General features: G+C 33.5%; 2 protein-coding genes and 1 long non-coding RNA gene across 5 annotated transcripts in view; 2 read left to right on the top strand and 1 right to left on the bottom strand.

Moving 5' to 3' along the window:
* LOC122533976 (protein N-terminal asparagine amidohydrolase) overlaps positions 1–11,763 on the bottom strand; it is a 32,383-nt gene extending 20,620 nt beyond the window's left edge. Inside the window, exons 1-2 of one of the 2 annotated variants that reach the window (XM_043664201.1) lie at positions 11,206–11,763; positions 1,548–1,651 (exon numbers count right to left, since the gene is read on the bottom strand). The gene's annotated coding sequence lies outside the window, so the exon portion shown is untranslated. Of the gene's footprint in view, positions 1–1,547; positions 1,652–6,837; positions 7,208–11,205 lie in introns of those variants that run through there. The other variant, XM_043664202.1, reaches the window with a different exon arrangement.
* Positions 11,764–18,366: 6,603 nt separating this feature from the next.
* On the top strand, positions 18,367–19,234 carry LOC122533992. 2 transcript variants are annotated; one of them, XR_006307809.1, is made up of 3 exons: positions 18,388–18,578; positions 18,733–18,896; positions 18,976–19,234. It is a non-coding gene; the product is annotated as an uncharacterized LOC122533992 (long non-coding RNA). The 2 variants fall into 2 exon arrangements; XR_006307808.1 differs by lacking the exon at positions 18,976–19,234 and having other exon boundaries at positions 18,367–18,578.
* Positions 19,235–19,241: 7 nt separating this feature from the next.
* On the top strand, positions 19,242–26,661 carry LOC122533988 (zinc finger protein 33A-like). Its single transcript, XM_043664229.1, has 2 exons — positions 19,242–21,023; positions 21,109–26,661. Exon 2 carries the CDS (start codon positions 21,851–21,853, stop codon positions 24,581–24,583), a length of 2,733 nt encoding a protein of 910 aa, XP_043520164.1. The 5' UTR covers positions 19,242–21,023; positions 21,109–21,850; the 3' UTR covers positions 24,584–26,661.
* Positions 26,662–26,836: the final 175 nt, after the last annotated feature.

The raw sequence follows: 26,836 nt of genomic DNA, 5'->3' as shown, positions 1-26,836 counted from the left end.
AATTATGTCAACAAAAAACCGAAAAATTTGGAAATATTCCAAAATAATACGACTACAGAGCCTAATAATACAACTAAACTATATCTGAACAAACATTCAAAACATTGAGGAACAGAGAATTTAGTTATTTGAATAAGAAGCAAATAAAATCATATACACAGTAAAGAAGAGATATAAGATTCTATAAATGATCATAAATTTCATCTCATCCTTGACTTTCTTTGTTAAATTGAAACAAGCTCAGAGTCAGAGAAATCGAATTGACTGAATTTTTATACTAGAACTTTTATACTAGAAAAAAAGTACAAGCATTGTAACTTGTTTCAGCAGAGAGAATTATTAAATTTATGATCTTCCAGTTGAAATAAAAGGCGATAACGCGTATAATAAGCATACTTAGATAACTACTAACACAAACTAAAAACATGTGTCTAAATATATAAAAACATTTGAAGCAAACCATAAATAATTAGCAGATCGATGTATTTTATAAGAACGGGTTACGAAACGTCGAAACCTCAAAGACTCTCGAAATTAAAAAAAATTTCGAATTTCGAGAAATTGAAACTTTGTACTTTTTTCGTGATTTGAAACTCTCGAAACTTACAACCAGATAAGAAAAAATATAAAGTCAATAAAAAAAGAATCACTTGTAGTGTAAATAAAAAATGTTCGATTCATGTATAATCAAATATTCGATGCGAGACATTTCGCAAACGTTTGGTGGTCGGTTTTTGTTTTTGGAAATATAAACAAATGTGTGATCGGATTCTGGAATGATAATGTAAATATCTAAATCTAAATAAGTAAATAAATAAATCTAGTACATATCTAAATTTAGGAAATTCTAAAAAAAGAAAAAAATTACATTAATCCTGAAAATCTTTCAGTATAGTATATATCTATATACAGCCGTTACTATGATCGACAAAAAAAGAAATAAATTAGCTCCAGAAAGAGCTTTGATGTTCTTGAATAAGAATCTGGATTACATATTTTTATATGCTATTTTTTATATTTTTGCTTATATTCTGTTTAACTGCGCCCAATAACAATTTATAAAAATCTGAAGATGTTAAATGTTAAATCTTAATTTTTGTTTTTTGAAACAAAAAATTATTCTTACAAAATAAAATCAACACTTCAAGTTTTGAGTTTCGAAATCTTACAAAGTTTCGAATTGAAGTTTCGAGAATTTAAAAATTAGTTTCGAATCCATTCCTATTATTTTAAATATACTCTGATATACTCAAATGGTTGCTGTTTTATCTCTAAAATCATGTTTTTTTCAAATAATGTCTTTCTTTATCAAAACACAGTTACTTTTAATAATTCAATGGATAAATACATATTCACAAATATAATATGTATATATATATATATATATTATTAATACATTATATATATTAATTTATAAACATTATTATGTTTGATATATGTATAATGAAGAAAAATTGCAATCAGAATATGATTTTTTCAGTTATTTCGATGGAAACAGAATCGATATGGTCTTTAAAATTATAATAGGAGGATTTTCCGGTACTTACTTTATAATTCTTTTAGTTTTTCTTCAAACTGATTGACACGTTCCTGCTGCCATTTTTGGAGACTATCCTGCTTATGATTTTATTTTTGCTTTTTCTCTGTTTCTCTGCAACATTAAAAAATACGCCAAAACATATTATAATCCACAATAAGTTTTAAAGGAAAATTAAAAACAATTTTTCAATTTATGATTCGAATATTCGCTTAATTTAAATATTTTTGTCATGCTCTTTCCAGATCAAAGTTCGTTAATATGTTTCAAAATACTTATAAAAATATATGCATTTACACATGTAGTTATTAATATGTATCTGAATAAAATTAAATTAGGAATAAAATTAAATTATTTTTAAATTAGGACACGTTTCCTTCTCGTTTCGCTTATTATATTTAGTTCTTATTGTAAAAGTTCTAACAATTAGAATAACTCATCGGTAAATTATAATATGACATGATCGACACAGACTTCCTCGACAATATTTACGATATCGACGCTATTTCACTGATTGTGAGATAAGTTTTCGTCGGCAATCCCTAGTCACTGACATTTTATTCTCACCGATTTCCATAAACATATTTTTCCTATCAACAAACTTTTATATATTATATATGTATTTTGACATATTTCGCACTATGCATATATGTTAGGTGATGAACCACTTGTTAATTCAAAATGTTTATTGATTGATGTTTATTATTGAGTTTTACGAAATCAACAAAAGAAAACGCATTATATTTTACTCAAATGTATATATTACTAACAATAAGTAACATGTATTACATATTCCTTTTATTTATAAAGAAACATTATATACTGTTATTTATAAAGAACCGTTATATTGTTTTTATAAAGTTTAAATGAGTAGACTCTCGACGATTACAAAATTGATGATTTATTCTCATCCTTTATACGATTCTTTCTTTTCTGTTTCTGGGAAAGCTGAAAAGTATTTTTTTTTTTAATGAAATTTTTTATAATTTTTTTTTTTTGTATATTCTTAATTAACTTAAATATTCCAACGACGACCAAGTAATGATTGCAATCGTTGATGACTCAATAAAATTTTGTGTTCTTGAAAAACCGTTTACAATATTGTTGTATATAAAACCACATTTCTGGTGAAAATCGTGAAGAACAAATCACAATTACAAATTGTATATTATTCCCAATTATTAGTCTATATATTGTACATAATATTTTTCAAATTTATTACAACAATAGCCTGAATGATATTTCATTTTAGAATGATTATTTTAGATTGTTAAAGCAATCTGCAATCTCAGAGGATTGTAAAAAAGCAGGGCACGTTGTTTAATTAACAGATTAAATTTTCCATCAGTTTCATACTTTTTTACTAAACTTATTGCTTTGCACTTTACGATATACAGATTTGTACAAATGAAAAAAAAACCTTCCTTTCACTGTTGTAGAAGGAAAAAGTTTAAACTAATTAAAGTTAAATACTAATTTGTCACTAATATTTCAAAATTCCCATTAATACAAATTTAGAATTTAAAGCGTAACCTATTCCATTACTCAAATTAATTGCTTTATCAAATAATAATTCATAAATTTTCTGCCGTTCAATAGGAGAGTTCACAAATTTAATGATAGTTTAATAATAGTTCATAAATTTTCTGCCGTTTAATAGGAGAGTAAAAAAGGAATTGACTTCATGTTTTCAGATTTCCTGTAATATCATGGATGGCATAAAAAATGGCATGTTTAAAAAATATGAGTATCATTTTGAATATTCTCCATCCATGACCCAAAATTTTACTTTAGCTAAATTCATTAAAATTTAAATAAATAATATTTAATTTTAATAATTTATAATGTAATAATAATTAATTTTAATATTTTGTATAAATAATATAAAAGATATTAATAATAATATAATAATATAATAAATAATCTTGCCTTTATAATATATATAAAAGATTTTCCTAAGAATCTAAGGATTCTTATACAACTTACCAGGTAAACTAGGCTCATAGAATGTTTGTGATTCAAATACTTATTTCTCTTTTGTACTTGCAATACATGTTATTAATATACTTGTGTTTGGAAAACGGACGAATTTCGTATTACATTCCTGATAGATGGCTTTCCATCCTTAATTATTTTATTACTGCAACTTTCTATAACACCACGCTTCAATGTTTCAAATGATTATGTTTAGAGTAATCATGATTGCGACTAATGTATTGATTATTTTTGTTTTATAATGTACTTGCAGCACTTTTATATTCACAAGAATTACCATTTTTCTCACATGTCTGATAGTATAAATCAATCTCTATTTCTAGATTTATTAAATATAAAGCTATTAATGTAAATTTTGAGTGGAGATGAGCAATTCGGCAATCTGAATGGAAGTATTTTGACATTGTGTTTAAATAATTTGATATAACATAGCGAACATTAATGTGAACTGATTCAGAAGTGATACTAGAGGCAACTGAATCCTGAATCATAACAACATAGACGTGAACAATGTGTCGATAAGAAAAGTATGTTTATGGAAATATAGAGTCGATGAGGATAGACTAGCATGAAAACCTTAGTGAAATAGCGTCGAGATAGTCTGTGTCGATCATATCATTCGGATTAAAGCTGTTACTTATGAAATACTCGGGTGCATGAGACAGTTGAGACTATATATCTATTATTTCTACTGATATTATTCGGATGTCTACAATGTAATTTATATTTTAGCGATAAATAATAAAACGAAGTAATTATTTTAAATTAGATGTCTTCGTATAAAAGTACTATATTTTCCAATATAGTAGGGCTCATCCGTTTTAAACTAACAATATTTCTAGTTATGGAAAATACTCTTTTAGAGCTGGCAGATAAATATTTTTTAACAAGTTTTATTAATCTTGGATATATTTTTTTCTCCGATTCTCTATCATTCTAATGGGCATAAATTACAATTTGCTTTATTATTTATCACAAACACATCAGTTATGCAAACATCGGATAACATTGTATCGAATATCCGGGTATCCGACGAATCGAGTAGTAATAACTCTAGCCTCAATTATCTCGTAAGATATCTGAATACCTGGGTACTCGGATATCTAATGAGTTACTTAGATGCAAAAAGAAAATATGAATTTGTAAATGAAAATGTAAACGAGTTTATTTGCAGTAAACATATTGAAAAAAGTTCGCTTAGAAAAAAATAAAATTCAAAATTCGTTAAAAAAAAAACACTTTACTGAATGCAGAATGTAATAAACTTTTCAAAGGTACGAAACAATCTCGAATCAAAGAATAGCAAATCAACGAACAAGCCAAATGTTGAATGAATACAAATCTGACATTTCATGTAACGTTATCTAATAAATATGTACATCCTAAGAAATAAAATTCTCGATAGAAAAACCTACTAATTTCTTAAGATATTAGTTCATCAAATCTAAAACAAAGTCTTTGTTGTTCATTATATTCCCATGTATTATAATACATTTAGTGTGTGTAAACTACTACTCGATCAAAAAATTAGGACAACTCACAATTTTAACATTTTTCATGTTCTCAATAAAATTTAATTTATATATATTAGTAAATAAAAATTAATATATAATATATATATAATATGTATATTATTACATACAAATTAATAATTTATATATTATTATACATAGTATTTCCTTACATTTTATTATTGAGTATTTATTGAATGAGAATTCCTATCCGTAATAAATGATTGAGAATCGGATGAATTTTTATGCTAAAATATCAATTACTAGTGATAAGTAATTAAACAAATGTACTATTTACAATAGATTTAGATTATCCAAAAATAAAGGATATGATAGAGTATGTCGGAAATGATACACAATTGAAGTAAAGGGAGAAAATTATTAATTATTACTCAAAAATTACTATTATTATATATAACATATTTAAATGTAATATGTGTGTATGTTTAATAGTATGTGTCTTTAATAGTTAATAAAAATTATCATCAGATTACATTCAGACTCTTAAATTTTACTAAAAGATATTGAAAATTGTAAGTGGCCTTAATTTTTTGACTAGGAATTGTCTTACTTTGTTTTTCATTGCTTTTCATTACCTCCTGTTTCTACGGATAAAAAGAAAAGAGAAACAAAGAAAAAGAAGAGGAATAGTCTATTATACAGAGTGTCTTGCCTCATGGTCAACCGATTAGATGATTCTACATGTAAAAATATGTCGAAAAAAAGAATAAAATTCTTTCATTAAAACCTTGCTTTTCGAGAAAATTGAGTTTGAAAATTTATCGAGTAAATTTGAATTTAACTAATTTTAGACGTGACAGAACAAAATAATTGCCAAAAGGTTATTCTACGCACAAAAACAAATAAAAAACATAAAATAAAATTTTTCTATAAGATGTCCCGTTTTCACGAAAATCAAGTTTGAAAATTAATCATCGTATACGTGTGCTTAAAATAATTTTTAACAGAATGTATTTAAAGTTTGTTTTCTTAAAAACGATGTTTTAAGCAAAAAAACTTTATTTGTAAGCATAAAAAGCTTCCTCAGTATGAAATTATCCAAATTCAAGCATAATTAATAAATTTTCAAACTTGATCCAGCTTTCAAACCAAAAAAGGTTTTAATGAAAAAAATTTTATTCTTTTTTTTTCAACACATTTTTACGTGTAGAATCACCTCCCAATCCATGATTCTTCAGACACACTGTATATGTATACCATATGTTTTTAACTAATGTAACTATACCTGCAACCGTGGTAAGTTAAATTTACATACAGTGGCCCGATAAAGCTGAAACCGACTGATTTTTTAAATATTTATAGGCTATAACTTCCTCCGATTGTTTATAAATGTATTCAGCTATATTAATTGTACAGTATGATGAATTTGCATTTTTTTCTGTATTTTTTTCTACATAGGTAGTCTTGCGCACATAAGCAGTCGACTTGTATATGGACTTCAATCGGAATATATTTAAAAGGCTGTTTATTTAATGTGAAATTACGAATTCAACGACTATTAAATATTAAAAGAGTAGCACAAAAGAAAATGAAAATGAAGAAAAAAAAAAAAAAGGAAAAGAAATTTCGGCACTGATAAATTCTGTGTGACATACAATTTTCTCAAGTATTGCAAACGGTAATAACAATAATAATTGCAGCATCACGCTAATTTATTAAAAAAATGCGTAGTCACGCATATCTAATCTTTGCGTGTTTGCAAATGTATAAGTGAAAAGAATACGGATAGAATCCACGGTGTGGACACGGACGTAAGTACATTTACTTACTTACATGTGCGCGTACACCACAAGTTGGTCCGCATTCCACGAGTGGAACAACCGGTACACGGTCCAGTGACTCTCAAGTTGCATCTCTACAAGATGTGTTCGAATATGATGGAATCGTTATGCAATAGAAGACGAGAGTCAGTGGCCCGTTGGATTCGTGGAAGGTGAGCTGTCCTTCCGGGTCCTCTTCTCTTCTTTTCCTACCTCGCTACACCTTTCTCTTCTCTTTTTTTTCTTTTTGCTTATTTCATTCGTTTCGTTTCATCACTTTCACGTGATCATGTGCTTATAGCTTGTGGATGAGTTGAAATCGAAAGTCGTAACGTAAAAGAAAAATGATGCACAGCTGTTTCTTGTTGCCATTTCTTTCACCCCTATGATTTTGTTTTTTTACTTGTTTGAGTATCTTGATTTTACGAAATAGGATGCTCCTTAATGTTCGTATAACGAGTAGGTTATTAATGATAATAATTACAAGTCGTTTTGTTTGATTAGAACGCACTCCTTTTTTTTAAACATTTAATTCTTTGTTTATTTTAGTATATTGTATTTATAATCCCATTTTTAAATATTTTCATAATATTTCATAGTATTTCTATAAGTAAATAATAATCAATTTAGTGGCACAATAAGTCACAGTAATATGTACGTCGAAGAAAGTACTAAACAATCTACTTAGGTAATAGGTGATAGTAACGATACCTTTGAATGATGATAAATATTTTAACTAATAATTATATGTTTATAAATCTTACTGATAATAAGAAATAATAATTTGGAGAGCTGGATTTCAGCTGGTATCTGAACTTCTAATATCATACTTAAATTAAATTTAAATATAAATTTGAGTTTCTGATTTACATATGCATACAGATCTCATGTATTTCAATTGCCAAGTACACAGTAGATACCTTCTTTAGTATTGCATGCACATACATATATAGCACATTTCTACGTATATGTGATATTACAATACAATAAGCATAGGCATAACAATACACAAGGCAAGGTTAATATATAATTGTAATATATATACAGCATGTTCTCTTTATCTCAAACTTGAAATATCTCGTAGGGAATTTATAAAAAAAAAATAAATATTGTTTTATAAATTGTTTGATATAAAAGGATATATTGTGCTGCAAATTATTTTTTTGTAAATGAAATTGTGTGAGAAACTTCAAGATCAACTTCATTCTTCTAAATACAATCATAGAATTTTTGAATGCATTAATCGATTTATTTGGCCGTTTCCTAAAAATATTAAACTTATTTATCTCGAGAAATCATTGGCTTAGGAAATATTTTAGCTTTAATTTTGTAAACCGTATCGTATGAAAAGCAAGGATACCGCTTATATCTTTCCTTGTCTTTTACATAATAGATTTTACAAAGCTAAAGCTAAAATATTTCTTAAGTCGTTTATAAATCAAAAATTTTTTAACATAATTAGATTAATACTTTTTTTTATAAGGAATGCCTAGATCAATTAATGTATTCGTAATTGATATAATAATTCGTATGATTCCATTTAAAAAATAATCGAAAACAATAATCGATTTCTTACTTTAAGAAAATTTGCATGCATATTATATTTATACTTAAAAGACGCCGATGAAGAAATATGAAAAAATAAAAAAAGTATTGAAAAATTTATTCAAAATGCCTGACATCTGGTTAGATCGACTTTATGCTCAATCCGGCGCATTACGTACTAATTTGCAGTATTATTTAATTCGACATTTAGTATGGTGCATTGAAATAAAATGAATTTTATTAGGAAAAATCATAATACAAAGAATTCACAGTTGATATTAATTTCAAAACTCGTAAATGATAAATGCGGAATTTTTGAAAAGAATTGTTTAGAATTTGACTGAAAATAATACGAGGACGAGCATTTATATAAAGATATATGTAAATTGACGTTATGAAGAGGAAATCGAGTCGTGTTAAGTCGCACATAAAATTGAAACGTTACAGAAAATGATAATATATCGTTGGATGGCAAGTAGCTGTCACAAATGAACTATCGGAAGAGTAAAAGGTTAACACCCTCTACTAGCCTTAAGAGCGTCTTAACTCAGTTTAGTCCGTGACTTAGGAGTGTTTCAAGACCCAAGAGACTCACGTATCCACGTAGCATCAGCATCACTATTCCTTTTCTCATACGGATTATTCATATTCTCAACTCCTCTTCATAATCGCCTGTTTGGCCCGAATACACGCATTTCTTAATCGTCTTAATGACGATTGGAAAGATTTAAAATCTTATAATCCAATCATATTACTTCTCTCAATTTCTTTTAATCAGTTAATGATTACTTTTAATAGAATTTTAACGCAAAATTGAAGAGAACTTGCTCGATATTCGTATCTCAAATGTTTAAAAATTTGGAAATACTCGAAAAGAAATTAAGATCAAATTCGTGGGAAACTGTTAATTTATGATTCAAATTAGTCGAAATACCAAGAATAAGTTATAATTTTAGATTACAAATTATTGAAATATTTTCCTGTGAAATTAGTTGCAGAGAAATTCATAATAATAATAGTGAGAATATAGAGGACTAATACATTGCGTTGACAATGAGTGAACGGCGAAACGTTTGAGAACCACTGGCGGCGTCGCACATTTCGCTAAACTATTTTGCTCCTTGTATCGAAATTAAACTGTTTTTTTATCCTTGATTTCTTCTTGAAAGAAAAATGTCTTTTCTATTTCGTTTCATATACAATTGGAAAATATTTCGAAAATTGATGCAAAACAGAAGTTTGTAATATTGCTTAAAATAGAGTTATAAACGAGTGAATTATTTAAAGTTGTGAAATATAAAAATTTGTTTTCATCTTTAAAAAAAAGAGAAAGAAGAGAAAGAAGAGTGCATGAAACTGATCGTACTTCACTGAAAAGAGATAAAGTAATCATTTCAAGGATGAACAATAAAAGTAGAAAAGTATTAAACAAAAATTGAACGAAAAAAAGATATAAAAATATAAGAGTGGAAAATCGGAATAGACAGTGAAAGAGGAATAGAATGAAAAGACTATGTGAAGAAATAAAACGAATGAGGAATAAAGAGTAAATAAAAGATTTGACGTGTAAACGTATGGAAAAATGAATCGGTGATTCAAATTAGAGTAGACATACTTATATGCACTTTTATCTAAATGTAATAAACCTAGCAAACATATAGTGCAAAAAAACATGCGATATCAAGACTAAATGGTAGTACCGAAGACCTCAAACTAGAGTAATGAAATTCATTCGACTCTCAGTTAATCGACACCTTGTAAAATTACTTTATTTTTCGCTTTACCTAATTCTAATTACAAAAAAATGTTGATAATGTTAAAGAAATTATTTTTTAATTGTTAAAGAAAATATTTTTTTAGAAGTTTTGGGCTAACTTATATATCAGCAGTTCTATCGTCAATCTCATATAATCTCTTATAATCGAAAAGACGATTTGTCCGCTTGCTCCTAGCATATGTACATATGTATATGTTTTGGTGCTTTCATGAAGCTTAAAGAATAATTAAAGAAGAATTTGCACATATAGATATATGTGATTTTTTTCGCAAACAATCAAGTTTCGTTGAAGTTATTTTGATTTTGTATTTAAAACTTAAAGTTACATCAGAATCTACCAATCGATATATTGATGTATGTATACCGACCAATTTGTCGAAAAATAACATTAAAAAAAAAAAACAGAAGATGGAAGAAAGGGAACAGAAACTGGTTGATCGATGAGTAATTTTGTATTGGAAGAACTGTGTATACTCGACAACATTACAGTTAGAGCGCGTGTCGATTCTTTTTATGTAATGCATACACTTAGGTCCAACAGTATACACGTCGCTTGTAAATTGTGCAAGTTGTTCTACGACGTAATTTTCTTACGTACGTGTATATACATCTTTTCATTTGATATCACTTGCATATCAGCTTTGCATACTTCACAAGAAAAGAACATAGGTGTTTACACTAGTCTGTTTCATTTTACCTTAATTGCCTCAACAAATGGTAAAAATTAAATATATTATAATTATGTTTCCCTCTTTTTTATACAAGAGAATATTTATATCAGATATAAGTTACACGTCAAATTACAAAAACAATTCTAACAACTACGCTATTCGACTGAGCTATCTACAAGTCATGACACACGAATTGTAAAAATTCATTTTAAAATCACGTTGCTTTGGTATTAATGTTTATAAACGCGCTAGGAATAATTGCAAAATATTGTCGAGAATTTAATATCTACGGAAACCGAAATTTTTCTACAGTAAATTAATAAATTTCAACATCGATAGTGAATCGATATCGAACAATAATCACGGTAAATATCGCATCAACACTCACCACGTCACAGCAGTCGATTGAACGAATTGTATCCAATTTTGCAAATAATTGGTGAAACGCAGTGTCCAGCGAATGTCGAACCTGAGGTGACGAGGAGACAACGTAAAACAACTGTTACGCAACAGGCAACTGGTTGTATACACACGAGTTACAGTTGATTCGAAACCAAACGTCAGTAGTTACACTGTCATCGTCACCGTCACTGTTGCTTTCGATACTGTTCACATTGTATAGAATATTATCGAACACACGATACAGTAACCAACCAGTTTTGAGTCGGTTAAAATTCGAGGCTGAACGAGACGAAGGACCGACGAGAGAAAAGGTGTAAAGATACAGACAGGGAACATACGATGACCTCAGTAATCATGTCATTCGCGATCACCGTTTCTTACACAATTAACAAAAATAATGAAACTAGCCTGGAGTGACAAGCAGGCAAAAATTGAATAAAATTGAAGGTTCGTATCGCAACTAACACGGTTCCTTTTTCGTTACACTTGCTCGTACAACATCCGTATCGTCCGCACTGGCACTCGCGTCTACACTCGGCTCGTCGTCTCCTACAATCTAACTTCGTCTGTTTCCGTCATTCTTCGACTTTCGCGGCAACACTGGCGCCTCTTCGTGAAACCGCATCTCAACATGTATTTTAAAGCAAATGAATTGCACAGATAAACTTCCTTTTCGAGCAAATAAATTCATAGAATTTTATTCTATTTCATTGCAGGATATTAATTATTTATTTTCTTTTACTTATTAACGTTTCAACATAGACGAGGTATACCTCGTTCATATACCTTGTCTGTGATTTCACGTTACTGGAAAGCAATAGTTATTTCGCTTGAATACGAATATAATACTTGTTATATAGTACTTCATCTAAATATTCTGAAGCATAAAAAAAAGAATTGTAAGAAAAAATTAAGAGAAAAAATTTCTTGAGAGAAATTTATAATTTCATAAAATTTTTAAAATAAACTAATTATAAAGTAACATAATTTATGTATTTATGCTGGATAATCGGTTTTTATGTAATAAAGCAATACAACGGATTGAAATATTTTTTAAAATAAAAATGTTAGTATATATATCCTCTTAGTATATTCTTCAATATTTATATTTTGTAGAGATATTGTATAATATTTTACTGCATAATATGGCTTTTTATCTATGCTTATTTACAAACACAACATACATGCTGGGGCGTGGTTTTAAGATTGTTACCAAGGAATCTACTATACCGATTTATGACACTGATAACCATTCAAATTAAGGAGATTGATTTAACGCGGATTGAAAAATATTTATTATTGATTCTATATTTACCGTGAAAACAACTTCGATGATTAAATTTTTCAGATATAATCAGAATATATTTATTTAATATAATTTTGTAATAAATCCTAAATAAAACTACTATCTGCAGTGAAACGATAGAGAAACACACAAGACACGTGACTTGTGATATGTTTTAACTCTCAAAATGATGATTTTACAATGATTTCGTTTAACAGAAATGATGATTTTACAATGATTTCGTTTTACAGAAATGAACATTGAAAAAAAGAAAAAGAGAAAAAGGGGGAAAGAGAGAGAGAGAGAGAGAGAGAGAGAGAGAGAGAGAGAGAGAGAGAGAGAGAGAGAGAGAATGAGATTACGGTGATGGCCAGAAGGCATGCGCGCTGGAAATGGCGCGGCCACACGCCGCTCCGTCCTCCGCAGGTACGCCGAAAGGACGTAGCAAGAATTCGCGTAGTCACGATTAGGAATGTAAAGGTCACTCGGTCTTTCGACGAAAAAGAATTCGACGCTGTGGGGACCTTGGGCTCAGCCCGCCCGGGCCTCCTGTCATCATCGCCGCGAGACAATCGCGCGCGACCTCGAAATTCCGCGAAACAACGAGAAATTGTAAAAATATTGCATCGTCTGTGCATGTGCAGGCTACTATGAACTTGCGAGCTTTTGCACACTTTGTTACGTGTGCCACGTGTGCGTGTTTTTTGTCCACGTGACATTCTTTCCAATTCGTTTCGTAAAACAGGAGAGAATTCTAGTTTCTCTAGCGACCAATCCTAAAGAGCTGACTAACGTAACCTGCATTTAGTTACACTCATCGGTGATCTCAAATATCTCGCGACTTGATCGAAAGAAAAATAGAAAAGATTATACGGCTGTGCGTTCCATTTGTTACACAGCCATTGGAAAAAAATCGGCAAGACGATAGGTTATGTTTGCGGCGCGTCTTGACTCCTGGCATCAATAGCGTGTACTGGCGACTGGCGAAGTTTACTCGTTTTGTTAGACGCGGGGCGTAACACGAAAGGCGAACCCCGGGTAGGGTTCGTTTATTTTGACGAGTGGAAAAAAAAGCGGGGAGGAGGGGGACACGCGGGGAATCGCGTAGTTTCCCGGCTACGGGTCGCACGGATCGGGCGCTCCGGCTCGTTCGGTTCGTTGCTCCTCCGTTTTAATTCGTCGCTCGCCGCCCTCCAATTTCCTCCGCGACCAGGTAGCTCCAGGGGTCCCGACGAAAATCGATGGGAAAGCCCCGGAGATTTTCACGAAAACACACGAGTCACCGGGGATCTCTCCCTCTCTCTCTCTCTCTCTCTCTCTCTCTAGCTCTTTTTCTGTCTCTCTCTCTCGCGGATGGGTAAATGAAAATCGGAGGATCGCGAGAAGCGAAAGATGTCGATCGATGCCGATACGCGGAAATTGAGAACGCTTCTCGCTCGTTCTCCTTCTTCCTTCTTCTCCTCCTCGTCGTCGTCGTCGGGGAAACGCCGAGTCGACTCGCGATATCGGTCCGGTGAACCGGAATAACGATCGATCACCGACGGGTCGGAGGGTTATTTTTGGATTAGAACCTCCAAGATTTCTGAATTCCCGAGAAACCATTATTGCCGGCGAAACATTTGAAAGACCGAAGAGTCGAGGTCTGACCTCTGCGACGATGTCAGACGAGAAAAACAAAACGCGAAACGAGAAATTGTTAATCGCTAGATAATTGTTAGTCGCGGCTAATTCCTTCGAGGAAACGCCTCGTATCGTTGCCGCAATAACTCGTGGACGCGAACCACCTGCTCGGCCCCCCCTCCCGCCACCCCAGGGCCATGATGCGGACGGCGATAACCGGATAAAAACGAACGCTGTTTAATTCCACTCTTCTCGCCGTTAACGCTGCCTCGAGTTTCCAATTTTCTTTTACTCTCGAAACTGTGGCTGCATCGTCAGTCACGTTTAGATTAACGTTCCTCCCCCCTCCTTTTCGCTCCAGAGTGTTTTTGTTGGTTGGAAGTCAAATGTAATGGATGATCAATGTATACACGATCAACATAATATACGCATATACGATATGTTTCTCACAAACAGTGTGTTTCATTGAAAGTTGTCACCCCGACTTATTTTAGTAGCAGTCGTCTATAGTACAGTATAGTATGGGGTACAGGTGTTTACAAAGTTCACAAAAAATTCGCCTCAATTCGCAGTTGATAAAAGTGAGGTTATGGTCATAAGTGGTGTCGGTCTTGTCCACCTCTGTTCGAAAATCTCTTTTGTTGCTATTAGAAAACGCGTTAAAGTACGATTTTTTTCCCGCCAATTTATTACGTTGCACGGGAAAGTTTGTTACACTTGGAGACATAGTGTCTCGAAAGGCTTAACCTCTTGCGCTGGAATGACGTGCCACGCACGAGAATATTTGACTCAAAATTGCAATATTTTCTTCAGTTTTCAGTAATATTGAAATATAACCCAAGCAAAACAAATAATAAATTTATTACCTTTTAGTCATTTTTATCCAGTAATGTACCGATGAATTCAAAAGAGAAGGCGAATTATTGTATACTGTTTGGTCAATCGACTTATGGTATAGTGAACCAGTCACTAGAGGTTAAAACATTACTGCCCGTTTCGATGTCGCAAGGTCGACAACGTTCTCGTCCTTTTTGAAACTCGAAACGCTACGAATGAAACGCCACTGCCGCGAATTCATTTGTTTCCAATCGACGGGGCGCGCGAAAAGCATCAGCTGTAGCAAAAAACAAGTACGCGCGAGCCGCAAAATCATTCGGAGTAGTGTCACGTGTGAAATTGAGACTCGCGGCGGCGCCAATGTTTGTAGATTCCCGCGTAATCGTTGCAAAGGCAGTGATAACATTATTAAAACATTATGACGTAGTATCGGTATTACGTGCCACTTACCACCACAGAGACTCGTTCTCGAATGACGCCATAACAGCGATCAGCCGGTACCGGTAGCCAATTGACGTAGTTTTACGTCTTCTCGGAACCCGACACCATCTATCGAACGTATCGCGGTACATAGAAACATAGTGTGTGTCATTCGCGACATACATTTCGTACATATACACGAGAAATCAAAGATGAAACCAAAAAAAGAAAAAGAAAAAGAGCATACATACGTTTTGACGTTCGATCTCGCAGGAAGCAAAGTCACCGTGTTCCGATTCCGTTCCGTTTCGATTCGTTAGATCCGAGACGGGCGCGCATGCGCACTCCGCGATCCTTTTCCACAAAGCCTAATTTCCAGGCATTAAAACACCGCCGATAACCTCCTCACGCTCGCTCGAGCCTGATATTCATATATGCTCGGCGCACGACTGGCCAACCTTTTTACGCAACAAAGCGCGCCCGAACCGCGCTTCGTACTACGATCATTGCGCGAAAGCCGGCTTCCGGAAACTATCCGCCGCATCTTCTCTCTCTCTCTCTCTCTCTCTCTCTTTCTCTCTCTCGCCATTCATAAACTCTTTTCGCCGGCTTGGCGTGTAATGGAATAGCCTGGGCGCACCGGCGGCGCATAAACGTCGAACGCGCCCGCTTCTCCACACCCATGGCCCCGCAAAGTATGTACATACGGGCGAAACTAAATCAGACGGTAAATACACTGCGCTCTAGTCCCAAGCCGGGCGTCACTGCTGCCGCGTCGGTCAGCCTCTAACCTCTTTCTCGCACTCTTTCACTCTTCCATGTTTCACTCGCGCTCACTTGCCTCATTCTCTTTCTCTCTCTCTATTGCACGCATCCCTCGAAAACGCTTTCCCTTCCGAAAACCTTCACCGTTGACTCGATTATCGTCCATCCGTCCGGCGAGTTTGCGGCAACGACGGCTGCGATACCAGGGGAACAGCAATCGCGCGGAGCTCGCCGGCACCATCCTCCTGTTCCCCGCTACTGGCCCGCCAGCGTATCACGCTCGGTGTGTGTTCCAGCGCGGCCCGCGTATATATTTATATATATATATATGTATAGCCCCGGCGTATAGGTGCGCATGCATGCATGCAGGCAGCTATTTATGTAAGTGGTGTCGCGTACCGCGCACACCAGCGCGTAAACGTCCACGCGCGACACTACTTACATAAATAGTAAGAGGGGGGGCGACTGGGAGGGTGAGAACCTAGAGAGAGAGAGAGAGACAGAGAACGAGAGACCAGCGAACGAAGAAGAAAAAGAAGAAGAAAAAGCGGAACGAGATGGGATTGGGCGAACGTCGGAGTAAGACGGAATAGAGGAACGTGATGGAGCGACAGAGAGGCGGCGAGTCGAGTGTGCAGTGAGTGCGAGAGGGACGGAGGATAAAGAAGCGACTCGAAGTGTATATACGCGCGTACATATACATGTATATATATATATATATATATATATATATATATGTATTGGAGAGAAACGCGAGCGGAGCGATGTGCGACCACATTGGCCGTCGTCACTGGCGGCTTCCAACGGTGGATCCTCGAAAGGGCAGAGGTGAAGCTTCACCGAGCTGTACACAAAACCGCTTCTCGTTGCAAAAGCGCGAGATTGGATGTCCACGGATGTACAGGGTGTCGTGTAACCCCTGGCGGGATAATCGGGTCGGTGGTGGAGGGTAGTATTAGAGAGGACGGAGACAATTCTTCCGTGGAAGAAAATTCGGCCGGTTCCCTTAGCTGCGAATGACGAGTGACACTCGTCGCGAAGAAACGGCAATTTCTTCGTGCAACAACGAGTACACTCGTCGGTAAGTAAATTGAACTTGTCGCTCGATTTGTCAATCCTTTTGCAGAAAGTAAAATGCACGCGTTTGTAAATTTTTGGAACACTTGTTTCATTTCGAACACATCCGGACTTGGGCGTTTTGAATTTTAGAATGTTGACTCGACCCTTAGTCTTTTCTAACCATTCTCTTCCTATCAATGCTAATCGATACTTAATTGAACTGAACGATATTTGATCGATTATTGACTCCTCGAGAAAGGAAAAACTAGCGTAATTTGTAATTCAATTCAATTCGACCAATTAATCAAACGTAATTAAGTTTAAATGAATAAGAAAATAAGTTTCGCCTAATACGAATATAGATTAATAAAAAATAAAATGCTGCTCCGTTTATATGAATTAACCGAATTAATCACCCTGAATTTATATCTTTTATAATGTGACAAGATTCTTTCAAGAGTAAAATCAATATTTGGACAATAATGTATAGATAAGAATAATCCTGAAATAATTTGGATTATTAAAAAAATTCCCAATATTGATCCAAAAATTTCATATACGATTAATTGGCGTTGCAAGATATATAAATGATAATGGAATTTTTATTATAATATTTTTATAAATTAATATTTTAAATTTTTTCATTATACACTTGTTTCGTAACTTGTGGCACCCACTTCGGGAGCTGATTGTACGCCCAAATTTAATGAAAAAAAAACCATATAAATATATGTCCTGTCTGTCTTCGTTTATGAGATATAATGAATTTTCTGTTTCAATTACTTTTACAAAAGATGCTCGAAATGACCACCTTGCATTTGAAGACAAGCCTGCACGCGTCTTGTCATTCATCTGGTTACTCTCTCTCTATCGTTCCTGGTGTTTCTCGGATTTGTCGGAAGCCTTGCTCTATTCTATTTCGTAGTATTTCAGCATGTTCAATCGNGAGAGAGAGAGAGAGAGAGAGAGAGAGAGAGAGAGAGAGAGAGAGAGAGAGAGAGAGAATGGGAAAGAAAGAGAAAGAGAGCTCAAAAACACAGATGCTTAATCAAATATATATATTGAAGCATAAATATTGCATATTGTAGATGCATATTTAAATATGTATGAGAATACACAGCACATACACACACACACACACACACACACACACACATATACATTTACTCAAGTCATGTGCACCATCTATCGGAAAGAGGTGGTACAATATTTCATTAGAATTGTTTCGGCCCTCTATTCAACTTTTGTGAATTTCATCGGCACAGTCGAATGTGATTTGAAGATGGCGATACAAGAGTAGAATTGAACGAACGGTTTGCAAGGAAATCTCTTCTTGCAATAATGGCTGAAATATTCGACCATCGTTATGTCTGGTGAGTAAAAAGTGATATCGAATTAAACAAAGTTTCCGAGAAGGGATGTCTGGGTATCTTGAACCGACCAAAGAACTTCTATCGGCCGACAATGAAATCTCGTATGTATGTATGTATGTACATAACTATATGTACGAACCGTTTCTCTTTCCAGACTGGGAAGTTCAATGCGGCGCACAAGCATGTGTCACGTCGTGATCAGACGAGAATATAAGTTGTACGAGTGTCTTTATACGAACGGAATACGATCCTACCAATTTATATTTGTATACTTGCGAAAGATCACAAAGCTAATCTAAGTCAGAGACACGGGAAATGGTACAAACTTGAGTCGTGTTTTCGATTATCTGATAAATAGGAAACAGATTATTCAATTAATTCTTTTTTTTTTAAATAGAAAAATACAATTAGTTTCGTGATAATGATTCGCCCAAACAAATTTATAATACGTATATATGTTTAATCACTTGAGAGTTGAACAAGTAAATAAATTATTTGATTTAATACAAAAAAAAAAGGATTATTCTATAATTAGTAAAAATAATAGCAAAGAGGGTAAAATGAAAAGTAGACATTGATATCAATTGATGATACATATATAGGGTTTAATAATTACTTAATGTGTTCGTTCTAAATGATACGGATGGATTTCTTTTGGTTTCTTTGGCGGCTTTTCGTGCTAATAAAGGGAATATTTCAAACAGGGAAGGCCTAGAGCTACTAATACAATTTACTAATTGAAATGAAAATGGATTATCTTTGTACATACGTATATATTTATGTGATATATTTACATCGAAGTAAAAAAGAGAGCAAGCGATTATGGAATTGCAAATGATCCTCTCGGTCGCGCCAAATTAACACGCACGCGATCTAGTCAGGAAGGAAGACTTAAGTTTACTTCTTAACGAAGAAATTATGATGGATCGAGAATAAAGGAAGATCATGCAACCGACATATCCTGACACATCTAAGCAAAAATATAAGAAAAATATAATAATAGAATTGTATTGTGAATTTTTTCAAAATATTGCGAGCAAAGATTATATCTTTGGGGAAATGGAACTCATGCATTGAATATCAGTTGAGAACAATTTCATTGCATTTGTGATACTAATAATTTATAAATTCTGTTAAAATTTATTACCAAAGGAAATGTATTACCAAAGAAACATAGTTCCAAAAAAATATTGATTGTGTAAATGAGTAGCACATAAAATTAATTTTAGTAATCATAGTTGTATTATTAACGGTAATAATACTAAATTGGTCTTTGCTGGCCTGTAGAATAGATAACCTGATTGATATGAAGGGAGTTAACTTCATTCATGTACGTAATGCTGAATGTATCAAATATTAATACTTATGCAAAGGATAATGTACTGTGATTGCATAACAAATTTTGAAGTACTAACATTTTTTATTGTTAAAAATTATTAACTGATGAAAAATTAAAATGCATTTGCTGATTTGTATTTTTTATTAATATAATTGTTGCACAGCAGCAATTTTTTGTTATCAGCATCTCTTGATTTAATATCAAAAAAGAAAAAAGTGCAAATTTTCTAAATATAATTTTAAAGATTTATATTTTTTAACAAATGATAGAGATTGATGGTAAAAGAAAAACAATTATTTCCTTCATATCAAGTGCGGTCGACGCGGTTGATTTAATGTGTGTTATCATTGAATGAACAAATGCAAGTGAAAGAAAGAGGGAGAGAAAGACTTCTTGATCGATCGTATATTGCGAGCGAATAGGCAAAGAAGAATAGCATTTTAGAACAGTTATATTGTGACAGAAAAAACAAGAACTAAAGAAGCATGAAAAAGGAAGAAGAGATTCTCGAAAGATTAGCGAAACTAGTAACTCTGTCTGGATAACCAATTGTTTTACTGACAATACAGGGAAAATCGATACGTATCGAATTGTCCTTCAAAGAAGTGTATATAAAGAATCATGATTTTCAATGGCCATCGAGTATTAGTGTAGCAGCAGTAGAAGTCGGATTGTCAGTAGAAAGACACTGACAACATAGTGAACGATTGAATCGAAGGAAAGAAAGACAAGAGGTTGTATAGAAGAAACTCGTAGGAGGGGGATTGAAAAAACGAAAAGGGTATGGAAAGAGTCTGAAGCAGGGTGGAGAGGATGTCTGGTTGGGCGGAGGGGTGAAATTCAGAGCAATATCGACCGCGAATTGCGCTTGCGTGGAAAAAGGCGCGCAATCGCTGTTGAGGAAACAGTGTACCGCCGCGAGGAACAAGCAGTCAGTCGATCGTCGCGACGACCATCACCGACGAACAATAACCCTGTTGTTCTGTCGCTCTTTCCTTATATGGCTGCCGTGGTTATTTCGCAGCCAATATTCTCTCTTGCACTGATATCAATTATTTCATCGATCAGAAGAAAAAGCTTCGCGTATTTCCATACTCAGTACCTTGGTAAATTTCATCATATAACCACTTGATTCTTTCATTCTTTTCGCGAAAATTGAGTACATCGTTTTTCTTCGACTCTCGGTTTTAGCGCTATTCCACTTCTTCCAATATTCTTGTAACAGTCTCGGTGATTCCAATGCGCGCACGGAAGAAACACGTATTTGTAGAAAGCTACCACGTGAAAAGAGAAGTTGTTGTTAGTAAGTATACACCAAAGGAATTGTAAGTAAAAAGAGAACAGAAAACGCCTAGATATTTCTACGAAATTAGTCTTTCTCCCCTTTTTCTTTCATTCACTGACTCTTTTAATTCCTGTGTTTCAATTAAGCATATATAGGATCGGTAAATTAACTATGATTTAAGATATTCGCAACGATTCCTAAATCTTAAGCAAGGTAACACGTACTTTGAAGTAATGTGTAAAAAGTTAATGCTATAAATCGTGCAGACGAGGAAACGAAAGAAAGAGTTAAAGAGAGAGAAAAGGAGGAACGCACGTAGTGGGAAAGAACAAGAGAAGAGAGTGAGAAAGGGAGAAAAGAGGAAATATCGAAACGATAAGAATACGATAACGAAGTATAGTTACTTTACTAATACATGCATATGCTTCGCTACCTCTTTTGTTTCTAGTTCTTGTTACAAAAAAATAGATCGAAAACTCGTCTCCAAAATCAAAAACGGTGGATAAGAAACGCATTGTACGATTTTAAGTTTTGTTGCGAAAATAACTTCAATTACGATTCAGATGCGAGATTACGATTTTGATGAGAAAAAGAGAAAGAGTGAATGACAAGTTGCGAATATTTATGTAAGATAAAAGAAAAAGTTAAATGGCCACACTCGATATGCAACAAAATATTTTAAATCAAGTAGCTGGAAGTGAACAACAGCAGCAAGAAGAAGTTCAATTAACCGAATTATTACCGGTGAAGCAATCACAAATAAGAGAGAATGAAATTTTTAAGCATATGGACACAAATACCGATGCGACCGACGCTTTGAAGATACTCCAAAGTTTCACCATTACCGATAATTGTTATAACGATAGCGAACATGAATTTCACTCGAGAGATTTGTCTCCGTGCAGTAAAATCGGACAAATTGATCAAGAGCAGCAAGAGAATGGCAGACAATGGCGAGAAGATAAAAAAAGAGGAAGGAATAGCATCCGAAGATTCGAAAATGAATCAAAAACACAGAAAAAAGTGTATAAATATGTTAATAAACAATCGATGATCGATCGCGTAGTGAAATCTACGAAAAAGAGAACGATCATCTATACGGTAGAAAATAATAAAGATGAAGGAAATGGTGACGAATGGATGGGAAATCATAAATTCGAAGAAAACGCATTTTTTGAAGATAAGAAAGGAAACTACATATCGAAGAATGACGAACAGATAGAGTCAACGATTTATTTCGATCCTGACAAAAATAATTTGAACGATGACATTTACTTGATTCATCGTGAATTGGTAAACGAGGGACAAGGACGGAAAATAAACTCGAGAAGCAACGTAGAGACAATATATGAAAAAGACTATGCCAAGACTACCGACGGAGCTTTGCTCGATCGAATAGCTTCAAGGACATTGATCGAAAAGAACGTTGATGAAATCGGAAAACGATTCGATGCTATTGCTACTGATCTATCAAACACAAAATTGATACTCGAGAATTCGGCAGAGGAACCAAAACTCAACTTTCGCATAACAACGATGAGTTATCTCGTGGAAAACAAAAATAATAATAGCACAGTTCGAATTGAAGAAAATTCAACAAGTTCATTATTTGGACCAAATACCAGTAACAATATAGTTATTGTCGAATCACCATCGTCGTTGTCGTCTGCGGTATCGTCATCGTCATCGTCATCGTCATCGTCATCGTCTTCGTCATCGTCTTCGTCTTCGTCTTCGTCATCGTCATCGTCATCGTCATCGTCATCGTCATCGTCATTGTCATCGTCATCCTCTTCGTCTTCGTCTTTGTCATCGACATCGACATCGACATCGTCATCGTCGTTGTCGTTGTCATCGTCGTCGTCATCGTCATCGCCGCCGTCCTCGTCGTCGTCGTCGTCGTCGTCGTCGTCGTCGTCATGTTCATCATCTTCACCATCATCATCATTATCGTTGTCATTATCATCAACAACGTTGCCGCCATGTTCGAAAGAAAAGGATATGTGCGGCAGTGAAGATGGACAAGGTGAAGATGAAAATTCTACCATGCACGGTATTAAAGCTAAAGAAAATCAGCAGAAAAAATATTGTTGTGTAGTGTGTGAGGCGCGATTTAAAGGCAGCGGAGGTCTTCGCAATCACTATAAAATCGTACACGGAGCGGGACCAATCTTCAAATGCGACGAATGTGGAAAAGAATTCCCGTTAAAGGAAAGATTAAAATTGCACGTGAGAACGCACACTGGATTCAAGCCGTATAAATGTCCAGAATGTGACAAGAGTTTCGCTAGAGGAGGGCAACTGGTGCAGCATCGACGTACTCATAGTCAGGTGAAACCGTATCATTGTGGTTTGTGTTCAGGGACGTTTACCTGCGCTGCGAATTTGGCGTTACATGTAAAACGACACAACGGACAAAAGGATCACAAATGTGAAATTTGTGGTCGCGCGTTCGTACGGCGTGATGCGCTTAAAAAACATTTAGAATGCCTTCACAGAGACGTGAAGTCTTTCCTCTGTGTAATCTGCAACAAGACTTTCAAAGGTCATCTACCTCAACATATGAGAACGCATGCGCGTGATCGGCCACATGGTTGTGCCACGTGTGGTCAAAGGTTTGCTCAAAAATCTCAATTGACTGTCCATCAGAGAACGCATTCTGGGCAAAGACCGTTCAGGTGTCTGGTATGTTGGCAAGCATTTGCACATTCAACAGCACTCAAACTCCATACGAGAAGACATACTGGTGAGAGGCCGTTTAAGTGTGTCGAGTGCAATGCCGGTTTCACGCAACTACCCCATTGGAAAAAACATATGAAATGTATCCATGGCAGAAACGAACCGTACGCTTGCAAAAAGTGTACAAGTTTCTTCAGAATTAAAAATGATCTAGAGTGTCATGAAAAAACTTGTCACCCTGAATCCGAGACCGAACATGATGTTTCCAGTGCTCGAACTACAGATTTGATAACAAACACGACGATCATGCCGACATCAATTTCGATGACTTTACAACCGACAGCATCCCTGCTTTCCAATGAAATAATTAACGATAAATTCTCACCATCGCCTACCAAATATAAAATAATGACTGTCGAAAGGATGAGATTGTTACTCGCTGTACTTCTGAAAAGAATCAGCAAACAAGAAAGACTCGACGAGTTAGGTTTTGGTAAACGACTAATTGACGAGGTTCTTTACGATTCTCTGGTATCTGCTGGTAAAGAGCCAGTGACAAACAATGGTCATAACGAACTCGAAACACTCACTAAGAATCTTGAGATATTTCTTAAATGGACCGTACCTAAAGAACATTGGGAACATTTTCGCAAGTTAAACAAGACTCCCGAAGATATTTTAGAGACACTGACTGCTACTTAAAGTCCTACTTGTTTTAATATCACCTACATGGCAGTTGCTGTTATATATTTACCAAAGATTAACAAAGATACCGATTGATACCTCAAATTCTTTCGAAACTATGATCTAATTATAAAACAGAGGCTTTTCAAATTCAAGACTGTCTTTCTCCAATTATGGATCATATGATCTTTGTAACGAGTCTTATATTAATTTCCTTTTCCGTAGGTGAAGGAAGATTTGAATTGCGAAATCATACATGCTTGTTAATAAGCATTCGTTATAATTTAATCGTAAATAACAGAATTATTTGTGATTATTTATTAAAATTTCAGTGCATAGATGTTTGATTTAGTATAAAATTAGTACTTCCTAGTCCAAAGTGCAAATGCAATATTTGTAATAATAATTAAGTAAATGGTTATAAACAGCTTCCGTACTGTTTTATTATTATTATTATTTTTTTTTTGTTATGAAAAATTAAATACAAGATGATCGATTTACGAAATGATAGATGAACATATATTTTAATGATGTTAAGTCAGTTTTTACTACATATGTATGTTCTTTAAATGTAATAACGAGTTGTGCATAAACGAGTAGATTCGATAAATATTTTAATATTTTAACATCTAAAATTGAAAAATTGGTATTAAATTCTTTTTGTGATAAGCTAGTTATACATTGCGTGCCATGTTGTTTGTTTGTACAAAAATTCGTATGAACAATCTGAAAATATATAAATTTTTAGACGAAGCGACAATATAAGCAACAAAATTTTTATTGTGATGTATGTGTGATTGACATGATGCTTCAATTTTATAAGTTGATTTTCGTCAACGAACATTTAAGTATATCTACCACGTGTGGATATTCTTTTATAGTCAACGGACTACGTTTCTTTCGAAGTGCCATGCATCATTCTGTTTCTTGTTCCCATCCTTATATTATTGACTGTCTTATTTATTATGTAATATTAAAAAGGCTGTGTTGCTTTCATCATTTATAGAAGAAAATATGGTGATATCATGAATGTTAATGATGAGGATTAACATTATTTATGATGAGCAACAAATTGAAAGGTATTCATATAATAGCAATAGATTGAAAATGCATTTTTTTATATATTTGTCGTAGCGAAAGCTATATATATAATTAATGATAAACAAAGCGGGAAGATAAGAGACGAGAGGAAAAATTCATTAGAAAATATTCTGTTGTACAAGTTAACATGTACATTGTACATGAGTCTGAATAATGAGACAAGTGTCGCAGTGCAAATTTTTAGATAATTTTTGTTTAATTTAAAGAGGCTAAATAGTAATGCAGGCTATTGTATATTGTTTGTATCTTCAATCAAGCGTAAACATTCTATATTTATACATGCATCGTTGCAAATTATTGCATAAGTATAATATAAAAGTTCAATATATAAATTTTATTGATTTTTGTTTGTTTGTGATATCTTTCTTGCCATTTTTCACTTTCATTTTCAGTTATTTTTTAGATTATACATTAAATTACACATTATTTTCATTCAAATTCATAAAACAACTATCGTTTTGGGTGTTCTCGTAGAACTTTTTTTATATCTAAAAAACATGCGGTATTACGTGAAACTTTGTTGTGTTCGTGGCCTTACTGTCAAATGGGATCCGTCTCTCAATATCTAAAAGCCTTATTATCCTTATGTATTTTTTTTTTCGTATATTGTATGATTCTCTTTAATATATATTCGTCGGTGCGTAAATCATGCATATTAATGTTAATATGTTTAATAAATATGCTCATGCGCATAACATATAATTATATATTTTAAATAGAGATAAGTAAATGTGAGCAGACAATAATGATCAAAAGTTACAAGATTAATATAGTTGAAAAGAACAAAAAATATGTATACATACACGCGCGCGCATGCACATATATATGTTATTCTTGTTTTATTAGTATGTAATACAAATAGCATGTATATTCTTAGTGCGTTAATATTATAAGTAATAATTATCAATTTGTTAAAAACATTATACTAGGCAAATATTTTAAACACTTTTTTATTATAATTATATCATGTTAATTTCATAGTTATTTGTTTTATAAGACTCGATCAAATCAAACATTTTTATAGATCATTTTGTACAACAAAATAATCTGATACAAAATAAAAATATAAATAATATAATTATTTTCTGACAGATGACGTTTGAAAGTATTAAAAATTTCAATAAATCATCCATTGTTTATTCGACATATGTATATGTATATGTCTTATAA

Source organism: Frieseomelitta varia, unplaced genomic scaffold (assembly GCF_011392965.1).
Source record: "Frieseomelitta varia isolate USP_RPSP 00005682 unplaced genomic scaffold, Fvar_1.2 scaffold_564, whole genome shotgun sequence".
NCBI lineage: Eukaryota > Metazoa > Arthropoda > Insecta > Hymenoptera > Apidae > Frieseomelitta > Frieseomelitta varia.
This window is presented reverse-complemented; position numbering and strand designations above follow the sequence as displayed.